Below are 11,568 nucleotides of genomic sequence, written 5' to 3' on the forward strand. Positions count from 1 at the left end.
TTCGGCGAGGAGGAGTAAAAAGGGCGAAAAGTCGGTCTGACAAAGTGTGTTGTATATGCAGCAAGTCTCCTGGTGGTGTGTGGGTGAGCGACCAAGTGCTGTGTCCTCTGGTGCCCCAGAGGCGTCCCTCCGACTGACCACGGACCAGTCACCGGCCGCGGAAACCACCCAGCAGACTGGATGTATCGCAGCTCCAGAAGATGACATGCAGATGAAGTGTCCACCCACCTTGGCTCGCGATCGCCCGCTGGGAATCTCCTTCCTGATCCTCTGATCTTCTCCGTCGTGATCTTAGTGATCTTAGCGCCTCGTTAGTCGCACACCCTCCCGTCCCACCACCCGCCAATCACCCGCCCCGGGCGCGCTTTTGACATGAACCCCGATCCACCACCGTGGCTTGCGACGGGCCAGTCAGTGCGCAGGGCCAGCCTGTGGGGTTTGGTGCGACTTCGCTCAGGGCTGAACGAAAAGCGCGATGCCTGTTGGGCAGAAATTAGAAACCGGGCCACTGGGCATTCGTTGGTTCCTAGTCATTCCGAGGGGCGCCGCCAGGTGGCAAGGCCCAAAGACCCAGAGTTAAAGAGCCCAGAAGGAGAGACTCAACGCGTAGCGGGGATCGTAAAAGGTCGTCAGCCTAGTCGAGTGGATGATGCATGGCGGAGCCGGTGCTCCACAGGGGCCTCCACAATCTCTGACCTTGATGAACTGAAGAGACTCCGGACAATGACACAATGCAACGGAATCAAGGGACAAGTCGGCATGGCCCTGGTGAGGAACTTTCCAACACTTGCTCGTTGGGGATTTCTCGCGAATTCTTTTCGGACGACCCATGGTTCACGCTGGCCAATCCAAGGTTGGGGGTCGTACCTGGCAATGCATGATTCATGAGTGCATCAAAAGGGTTATGGAGAGCGAGGGGAACAAAAGCATGGCCATGCCATCCACCAACAGTTGATCGTCTTCTTCATCTGGCTCATCTGGCTCATCTGGTTCATCTGGTTCGTGGTTGGTCCAGGCGATCGATACGTCGGGCAACTCGCAAAGGCCCAAGTCACCACCACTGCCACCTCACCCTTCAGGCAAACCACTCGTGCCTCTCAGCCCGAGCGGCGTGGCGGATTCGATCTGGAACGGTTTGACATTGAACTCGGGCCAGGCTGATGCCCCAATGACACTCCTACCCATCATTACCACCCAACAATACGGTTATGGTTTAAGTTCAGTGCCCAAGTTTCACATATTTTCGGCTGATGCCCCTGGATATGATGACGATTCGCTGGAGATTCAATCTACTTGGCGCTTGGATGATAGATGGGTAATCACAGGCATAATCCCAAAATAAAGCAAACCCAACCCATGCGCCCGAACAAATCAGATCAAGTAGAGTAAGGAACTACGGCAAAAGACGCCCAGATCATGCGTTGCAGAGCAGCAATTTTCAATGCAGTCGTCATCCGTCATGTCCCGGCAGGGAGGGTGGTATCATCGCAGCAAAAGCAGGCAGGAAGTGTATCTACGGGCTCATGTAAAACGACAAAGGGGCCAAATCACGAAAACACAAATACCAGAAACAAAACAAAAAGCAAAATAGGCGAAGGCCGTATCGCCTCGGTCGGCAGGGACGCCCCTGGATCAGGGTCGAGATCAGTGACGTTTATATTTCTAGAAATAGAGTCAGTTCTTGCATGTGCATATGCCTCCACTGAAAGACAAAGAATATGGTCCACTTACATCTTCCATTCGGCGCCGATTACTCGGGTCCAACGTGTTCCCGGCCCCCAAAAGCGTCTGTCCGACGGCCTTAGAGACTCCAATTGCTGGCCGAAGAATGACCGTCGGTGCGCGCCTCAACACTGCTTTGGCCGCATCCCTTGCGCTGCCGCTTTCAACGACCTCGCCAGGCACCGCGACGATCGCATCGCGTGCAAGGAGGAGATCACGCTCGAGGCCACTGAAGGCGCCCCGCAGACCCTGGACGACGCCGATCGGCTGATCGGCATAGAGTGAAATTTTCTTGGTTTCCTCCTCGTCGCCGCGGTCTTCCTCGAAAGCGGTGGATGGGCCATTCGGAGAGGTTAGCAGGTCTTCCGCGCCCTGCAGGACGGTTTGTGTGCCGATGGCCAGTTTGGCACCCAGTCTAACAAGCTCGTTGGATGTCGTCTTGGCAAATGCTGCCGCGCCCTTCTGGATGCTACGCACGATCCGGCCATCTTTCTTGTACTCGCGCATCGGAACGACAAATAGCTGTCGTACACCACCACCTACATTGACCAAAGAGCGGATAGGCGCAAGGCCGGCCAGCACGCCAGGAAGCTGGTTGCTCTTGACATCCGGCATCCAGATGTCATTCAGGGTGTTACCCAGCCGGTCAAACCCGGACACGCCGTAGATGATGACATGCCGTAGCACCATGTCAGACCCATCCAGAACGAAGAAATTCATAAACTCGGTTGTGCGACCGGATCGGAGCCCGGCATAGTCCACTCGCTTGGGTTTGAAGTCTAGCTTGACTTGTACGGCATTGACTTCGACACGCTGCAGGAACGGGACATCTCCGGGGGTGCTGGAGGCCTCGACAGATGCATCTCGGAACTCGAAGAATCGACTCATGAAGTCCAGTGCATCCTGGTCAACATGTAGTCGAAGGGGTAGAACGGTGGCCTGGAAAATATTAGTTCCAGCTCTAAAATGAACCCCCTAGAATCGCATTCTTACCTTCAAAACAATTTCAGATGCCGCAAGCTCCGGTATGGGCTTCACGGTCAAAATCTCCAGATGAATCATGCTCGTTCCACTCTCTCGCTCTCCCGCCTCATGCAGATATGTCGCAAATTTCTTCCATGTCGACGTAGGCACATGGTCATAGATTTCTAAATCCTTCACCCGAACATCCAAGGAGCTTTGGGTCTCTCCCGAGCCCGACGGGAACACAACCAAGTCCGCACAAACACCGGATAACTCGAATGTCATCTTGTGGTGTTTGCTGCGATGTAGGCGAAGCCTCTTCTCCCTTCCCGATGCAGGTCGACCCTGTCGATTGGTAGCGCCAGTAACGGTAGTTGACGTGGCATAACTACCCGTCTCGCTTGCAAGGTCATTGATGTCGCGATTGATGTCGCGGTGGAGCTCCCGCGGGTCTTTATTGGCAGGGATCCCGATATAGATCGAGTTAAAGAGAAAATCGCCAATGACAGATTCCTCTTCATCCTCGGCTGCGGGAGACATGCGGGAGGTTCGGGCACGCCGCTCAGTAGCCTTGACTTCGACGTCTTCGACTGCTTTAGAGATGGTGTCTCGGGTTCCCTGCCAGTCGTAGCCATCGAACAAATTCCAGATCACATGCACATCCCGCACTCTTACACGGAGAGGGCTCTTCTGGAGCTTTGCATCGTTCGAGAGGCCGTAGGTGTTGTACGACGAGTCCCACCGATGTGCAGTGCCCCCGACAGCAGACTGTTTCGCAAAATGGTCATCTTGGAAGTCGAGCTCAGTGAGGCTTGACGAGACATGAGAATGGAAACTGTCCAGAAGACCCTGATTACCACCCACAGCTGTTGGCTCAATATTCTCATAGCCGATGGGCCCTTCCTGCTGCTTGGGGTAGAAATCGCTGACATACTCAAGCTCGTCATCCTCATGCTCCTCCTCTTCGGGAATTCCGCCAAGATTGATTACAGGGTCAACTTTCTCGCCCAAAGAAGGATCAGCATTAAAGGCATCCCCAGAAAACGAGGCAAGCATATCCTGAATTGGCGTGACCTCGGTGCGGTACTTGGCAGTGACACTGGGAGGCGTTGGGGGTTGAAGGCCATTGAGAATACCGATGAGCGTCTGGGTTGAGTCTGCACACGTCTCCAGTATCAGGAGACGGTTCTTCAATTCAACGTCTAGGGATTTGGCCCCATCCTCGGCGAGACGCATCATTTTGACTACTACCGTCGCAGTAGATATGGAAGAGACAGGGACGTATCCCTTTTCGATGTACTCTTGAACCTGATCGCTCTGGGTGACTGCAGAAGTACGTTGATGGAGGTTATCAGTGTTACCCACATTTGCCACGTTGTCAATGATCATGATTGACGCTTTTCTGATGTCCAGTGTGGCTTCCGTGGACTCATCACCATGTAAAGTGCCATTGAATTTGGAGTTCGTGAGTACCACGAGTCCCTTGGAAGGAGAGTTGCGCGGGTTGAGCCCAAGCACGCAGTCTCTAAATACGACGGCTAACTTCGTTGGCTTGCTTGATGCTCCTGAAGCATCTGATCGGGACGGAGAGAAAGCCGAGACCCCAGTAGCTCGATCAGAGTGATCCGCGAGATTAGCGATGGAGTTTGCCATCTTGCCTGCCAACTCCCCGCCTGTTGTGTCCTGACCGAGCCCTAGGAATGCCATGACCGATGGAATCGTATATTCGACACGCAAGTGGTGTAATTTAATCTTGAAGGTGGGGTCCATTTCATCAGGGATGTAGCGAGCCATGAGGACAGGCGGGTGTGGTGCAATAGGGATTTTCTCTTTGCTTGACACTAAGGCCTCTCCAGCCAGCTCTTCCTTGTGGTTCCGGGTGATGGTTACCGTCCCAATCTGCGTAGCAGTGAGCGAGGGCATGCTAATCCAGGCTACCTCGACATTTGTGAAATGTCCATTGATATCGCCAGCCTCTCCTCCAAGATGTACTTGAGTTTCAAATTCCCGTACAAGCGTCAGAGTGAGAATTCCAGGGCGATCATCTTCTGGCAAGTATTTCGTCACATTTGACAAGCGGCCTAACTCAGATCCAAGGGAAGACAGAGGAGCCAGCCCAACGGTGTTGGAAATGACAGTCTTCATCCCCGCTACTGTAACGCGAAGAACAGATCCCTGTCTGCGCTGTCGCAGCAGAGTGTCGAGCATGATATCATCGTCATCGTCATATTTGTCCTTGGACGGTGTGATCAAGGTCAAAAGGCGATCAAGATCCACTTCTTTGGGCGAGAACAGGAATTCCACTCTGATATTGGTCAACGTCACCTTTGCAGGCGCATCAGATAACTCGTCGAGTGGGTGTGGTCCACTCAGTCTCGCCTTGTCAATCTGAACACCAATGCCCTCGAATCTGCTGACAATCTTGATTGCGGTCGTACTGAGCTTGAGGTAATGTGTCTCGCCAGTGACATCGAGTACGAAACCGCCCATCCGAGCATTCACTTTCCATGGGACAGAGGCTTTCTGGTCTTTACCAGCAGCTGGAGGTGGTGTCTCGAAGTGTACACCCCGTGGGCGCTTCTTGGGCGGCCGTTGTGCCCCTTTCATAGCCGAGGTAGAGGAAATAGAATTTCCAAGCTCTAGAATTGTACTCAAGCCGCCCATCCATCCCAGGACCTCCTCCAGACGTTGGATATGGAGATTGACATGAAGAGGGAGAGTAGATATATCAAGCTTGGCAGACTCGACCGATTTCGTCAATGAGAACGAGATGTCACCTTGAGAAGGTGTCATAATGTCCCGAGAAGATTCGCGCATTCTCAAAGACTCATTGAATGAGATGAGATCCTCGGAAGCAAATCCAAATGTGAGTTTCGAAATGTCGAGGTGAAGATTAGTGCGCTTTTCATTTGCGGAGAGATAAGTTCGGAGACCAGAGGCAGTAACCTGAAGAATGATGTCTTCCATAGAAGTGAAGGGTGGTGGCGGAGGGGGTGGGGAGTCCACTTGGGGGTAAGAATGCCCCACTACATGCTCTATGAACTTGACAGAAAGGTTGTGTACATCAAGCTTGAGAGCTGTTTGCTGGGAAGGTTGGTTAGGTAAGGTCTGCTTTTGGGTTTGAGCTTTCTCAGGTCCCTTGAACATCTGCGATATTCTTTGACCTGTTTTGACCAGAAGCCATCCAGTTGCTATGTCAAAGCGAGCTGTCACCGCACATAGCTCCACCTCCAGTTCATGAGATTTATTCTCCGTGTGCCCCTGTTGGTGGTCCAGATGGCTCCGTTCAGGCGACACTCGGTATTCGGCCGAGCCCTTCGAAGACCGTGTAGGTACATAGGCTTTCGAGGCAAACATGCTTTCTTCGGCGGTGGAATCGCGTAGACCAGACAAAAAGTCCTTGGGGTCACTCTCTGTCCGTTCTATAGGCATTCTAGACGATGCGAAGTCTGATTCTGCGTCGTCGATAGTTGATGGCAGCCAGATCAGGATCTTATCAATATTGAGAACAGGCTTTCTCGTCTCATTCATCCTGTGCAAAATCGGAGAGGGTGTGGACGCCCTGTCTGTGCTTGCAGATTGGGACTGAGCTTGACTTTCCTTTCGTTGCTCGCCGAAGTAGGACTCCGATGGAACCGTCAACTTCGGAGTCGACCCTGCGACTTCATCTTGCTCTTCTTGGCTGGTATGTATATCATGGATCGGTTCAGTTCCCACTTTGTGGTTCTCAGAATGATTCCCTGCATCTTCGCCAGGAATAAATGAGTCCCATGCACCAGGCATGTTTGGAATGAAGCTCCTACCAGTACCATGGCTCATAGCACTCATATACAAGCTTTGTGCCTCGTCATGTGAGAAGTACTTGGACTCCATCAGATCAGCTTCAGGAGTGGCCGCTTCAGAAGTCGCACTCTCAGGCTCAGATGGCGGAGCAGATGTTTGGGAGGGGAAATGTGGAAAGCTTTGCCGAGAGGTGGAAATGTCTTCATAGCCATGAGACTGTTTCGTAGATCGCGGTGCTATGTCTGACTCAAGATCAAACTGGCTTCCCCTCTGTGAACCATAAGCTTGTGGCGCACGAAAACTTTCAGCTTGCGACGAAACTATTTCAGAGTGCCCCAAATCGGTGGACCCTCCAAGTCTGGGGTTAGAACGCAATGCAAGACCGAGATGGTACGAACTGTCACCGCTCTCTTCCATGGGCTGCATTTGAAGCTGCGTTGCTGCGGATGGTTCATCATCAAAATCGTCAAATTGGGTATCGATCACTGAATCCAAATACCCGGGGTTGTCGTGGAACGGATCATCGTCTATGGTCTGAGAATCATCGGGGTATCTGTCATGCCGATGCTCCGCTTCTGAGTCTGCATCTGAGAAACGACCATCATGGGAGAATGTCTCATGGGAGAAAATCGACGTATCCATGCCATCGTCTGCGGCGCTTCCAAAGCCAGACCCAAGAGAAGGCTCAAAGATGGTTGACCTTGTCATAGCCAGCCCTGGATCGGAATCAGAAGGCGCCAAGGGTGGAGGCGAAAATGCTCGGCTTGAAGATTGACTTTCTTTCGAATGCATCGTAGTCGTGGGAGATGCAGGTGCGGTAAAACGCGCATAATTAGAAAACACAACGGAATCCGATACGAGGCCCAGATTGATATCAACGAGCGAAACCAGCCGTTTTCCTTCGCGCATCGGCAGGGATTCGCCGGAGCCCGCAGTGAACCCCGACACGCCATGAACATCAATCTCGCCTACACTCAACAACCCCGCGACGAGATCCGGCTTAGCCTCAGGCTGTCGCTTGGAAGGACCGTCTTGCTTCAGTTCCATGTCCAGTCGCACGACCACATTCTTTATCTTCAGCTGTAACCGATCCGCCACGCCTTTGAAGAAACCCGCCACAAAGCTCGGTAGCGATAAGGTCTCACTCCCCAACCCAAGTTCATCGTCTTCCTCGTCTGTAAAGGACGAACTCTTTTGCAAAATATGGGACTGTGATGATATTGCCGCCTGCAGCTCCTCCTTTTCTTCTTTTGGCTCCGCTTCGAGAAATGATTCCGCCAGATTGGACGGTGTCGGCAGGACTTGTCCATCCCCCGACCCGTGCACCCCCGCGGCGGATGGAGGTGGGTATTTTGTAGCTCCATACTTCCCCTGGCATGCTTCATCTGATAATAACTGAATATGCACGTTGATACCGCTGGCTTCGCAGATGATTCCGCTGCTGTAAATATCGGCAGGGACGGTGATTCTGAGCAACTGGACTCGGGCACTGAGGAGCTTGCATGTCGCAGGCAGGTTGAGAAGTGTCGCTAGTTTCTATTACAACCAATGCCAGACGTCAGCAGATACCTCCAAACACCTCGACCAGAGAGCAACGAAACGACCCCCCTGCGGGGTTCCCGCCTCACACTCACCTCCAACCTTAGTCCGATATCTCGCAGTTCCACCGTACTCCGCTGGCCCCAGCAAATACCCAGGTTGTCTAGGTCCAGCGCCTCCGTGTCCACAACGCCCAGCCGCGACAAGGCATATTTCAGCAGCCGCTTCTGGAGGAATGAAGGCAGAAAATATGCCATCTTGAAAGAGCCGCCACGAAGGCTCGGTCATGCAAGGGCAAGATTCATGGAAGGACAAACATCATCACAGGTCATATAACGAAGGAAGCGCGCACAACCTGCGGCGAAAGGAGCAGTAGGAGTGGATGGAAGGTGATGGTGAGGGTTGACGATGACGTGCGGAGCATCTGGTGGGCACCTGATAAAGCCGATAAGGGATCGGCCCAAGTCAGGCGGGCCAGGGGCCGTCTGTAGACACTCCACTCTGTCGCCGGTACCACTCAACTCTGTTACGACTCAATTTGGGTGGCAGAGGACTTCGCTGCGAGCTAACTATGATTCATGCAGAGATGATTTACAATTTACATCGCCCAATTCCTAGTCTTCCCCAGCCATGTCTCGTGATGTTCCGTCGGAGAAGCCCGCGAAAGCGATCACTTTTTTAATCGTCCTCATCAAACTCCGCAAACTCCAATACGACCCATTCACAAAACTTCTCAAACTCCGTGTGCCATTCTCGTAGGCGAGCCGCCTTCAAACCTTCGCCCAAGATCCCTTCCCCAATTTCATGCTTCCATTCGGCGGTCGACTGGTCCTCATAGCAGCTCCATCGGATAGAATTCTGAACCATCATAGCCAGACCGGCCAAGTCAACATTCTGCAGACCCTGCAGTGCCTGCCAAAAGTCGTGTGTCAACCCGTTCTTCCCGTGGCCAAGAATGGCTGGGTCATCGTTGCAGAGTGAGACGGGCACGCCGCGGGATAATAGCGCAGGTAATGGGTGCGACTTGATGGAACTTGCAAGGCGGAGGATCTCGTTCGAGATAGGGCAACATTCGACCATGATCTTCTTCTCCTTGATCAAGTCGATGAGTAGTGGGTGTTTGTACAGGGAGAAGCCGTGGCCGATTCTCCTGGTTCCCAATAAGATAGCATCGAAGAGGTTATGGTCTGTCTCGTCCCCGTCGCCCAGGCACTCGCCAGCATGGAAGAAAAAAGGGATATCGACCTCTTCCTCCGCGCAGCGTTTTCGGAACCAGAATAGCACTGGCACAAGATCCTTGAGAGGTCTTCCCAGGTCTTCCTGTCCGACCAGATCAAAGCCACAGATGAGATCGGGGAAGGCATGCTTGGTGGCAATACAATGCTTCATGCTGTCAACAATTTCCTTATTAGGGAAGCGCCGCAAGGTAGTCCAGATGATCCGCGCTTCGTAGAATGTTTTTCCTTCTTCCGTCCCCTTGAAATGTTCCACCTCTTCCTCAACTACTCGGCACCACTCCTCATAGCCGTCTTCGGGCTGGTCGCTCCCCTCTTTTCTCCACCGGAAGACAAACGCAATGCGGAATTCCACATAGCGAACCCCATCCGCGGTCAGCTGTCCTAGCATTCGGCGGAAGCATGCACGGAAAATTGGCTCATACATCAGGATAGAGTTGATCACTGGGAAGGTCGTCGTGAAGATGGCCCAGATCGCATCGACTCCGTGATAGTGGTTATACGAATGTTCCGGCATGAGCATGCACCGACTTTGTAGCCACTCACGGAAGCCAGTCTCGCCACCATTAGGAAATGATGCAGCAGCTGTCTTGATAGGGATCAATGAGGAGGACTCGTAGCCCTCTGTCCAGATGCTAGCCTTCTTCTCACCCTCTGCCGCGGGCTGCGACGAAAATTGGAAGAACACCGGTGCAACCTCATAATCCTTCTGCGACAGTAACGGCTTCGGCGCCAACATATGAATACCAGGCGTCGAAAATGCCTGATCGATCAGGAAGTCGATGTCGAACATGGCATCCATGTGGGCATGCAGGAGCGATCCCTTGGGCATTCTCTCGACAATTTTCCAGAGGTTCGTCTTCTCCATGCGGCCCTTCGCATGATGGAACATAACCCCGGGATAGAGGATCTCATCGACCTGGTGTGCCGTAGCCGCATCCAAGCCGGTACTCCACACCTCCTTCTGCTCGCGGGCCCGGATTTGCGAGACGATTTTGCAGGCCCGGGCGGCGATGGGCGACAAAGACACGCGATAGGTGGCATCTACAGAGATATTAGCATATATCTTCAGATATAAGGGGGCGTTTGTGGTTCATTTCACCGTGACGTCTCTTTTGTTCCTCCGCGATCAGCGCATCGCGGCCTTTGAGGTATTGTTGGATGAACGGGTCCTCGACCTGAGGAAGACCCTCCTCCAGCTCCCAGTCGGGGTTATCGCTCCCCATATTTTCGTGCTTGAACGGTCAGGCGTCAATAGAGAAGTGGTGAATAGTACGTGTCGAGCAAGCTTCTCAACCAAGGAACCTGATTTGGTGCGGGAGGGGTACCCCGCCTGCGGCCTGCAGACCGCGTCCGGCCATCGCCCTGGAATGCTGACCGATGCTAAACGCGTTTAGCAGCTCCTATCAACAAGAAGGATGGTCACAGTATGTATTCAATTTAGTTCTGTGGATCAGCCCATCCTATCCTGTTAGGTCGACGCTCTTTTTTTTTTTTTTTTTTTTTTTTTTTTTTTTTTTTTTCCCCCCCTCTTAATAGTCAATTTCTGATGTTATGCTATCTACCTACGGGTTTTCCCGAATATATCCGTGGTAACGACCAAAAGAGGCCTAGTCTGCTCCACTGGATCTATCACTCACCGAGGTAAATATGCGCATTCGCCGCCCGCTAGGTAAACGGTTAGAAATATGGGCTTTTCCATGTCCAGCCACTAGGGACGTGCGCCCCTTAGGCCCCCGGAGATCGTACGGTCAACCCTGGGCGATAGCAGCGCCATAAGCACTATGTTTGCCAAGATCAGCGGGCTAGCGTGGCGGAGGTCGCCTATGGGTGTTGGTGGACAAGGATTACTTCATAGGTAGGGTGGTATGGAATTCAAGAGCCAAGACCTGAAATTGTAGAAGTTGAATCTTGGCTGAAGCGCCTATCTATGTTCTTGAGCACGGTAAGACTGGGTGGAGAGATAGGCAAATTAGCTTCGCAAGTGGTAGGCCACCACATCCACAACTAAGTACGGTGTATACCACATATCCAAGACTACGGAGTATACACTGATGCTGTCCATCGCGCAGAAATCCCTAACACGGCTATTTTCCGCTATTTCCCCAGTCTTGGCTTGTTTTCTAGAAGGACAACAGGTAGGGCACACGACCTCCTGAACCCAAACCCAAAAACCCAAACACCACACGCTCCCCCACTTGCCGTTCGGTGCGGAGCTTCCACCCTTCTGAGCAGGGTGGATCGTCCACGCAACAAACCACACGCCGCCAGTGGCAAGATAGCAGCACCAGCGAGGCCAAAAAGGTGCGCGGCCCCCGAGATAGCG

The 11,568-nt window shown here is 52.8% G+C and overlaps 2 protein-coding genes across 2 annotated transcripts; both read right to left on the reverse strand.

Annotated features, from left to right (window-relative positions):
* Positions 1-1,644: 1,644 nt before the first annotated feature.
* atg2 (uncharacterized protein) lies at positions 1,645-8,264 on the reverse strand (the record flags this gene model as incomplete). The annotated part of the gene is made up of 4 exons (XM_056682306.1): positions 1,645-1,662; positions 1,732-2,661; positions 2,716-8,004; positions 8,103-8,264. 4 exons carry the CDS (start codon positions 8,262-8,264, stop codon positions 1,645-1,647), a joined length of 6,399 nt encoding a protein of 2,132 aa, XP_056545912.1.
* A 421-nt stretch (positions 8,265-8,685) lies between these two features.
* On the reverse strand, positions 8,686-10,468 carry N7482_000182 (putative CECR1 family adenosine deaminase; the record flags this gene model as incomplete). Its single annotated transcript, XM_056682307.1, has 2 exons — positions 8,686-10,286; positions 10,345-10,468. 2 exons carry the CDS (start codon positions 10,466-10,468, stop codon positions 8,686-8,688), a joined length of 1,725 nt encoding a protein of 574 aa, XP_056545913.1.
* Positions 10,469-11,568: the final 1,100 nt, after the last annotated feature.

This window comes from Penicillium canariense, assembly GCF_028826845.1.
Source record: "Penicillium canariense strain IBT 26290 chromosome Unknown utg000001l_segment0_segment0, whole genome shotgun sequence".
NCBI classification, from domain to species: domain Eukaryota; kingdom Fungi; phylum Ascomycota; class Eurotiomycetes; order Eurotiales; family Aspergillaceae; genus Penicillium; species Penicillium canariense.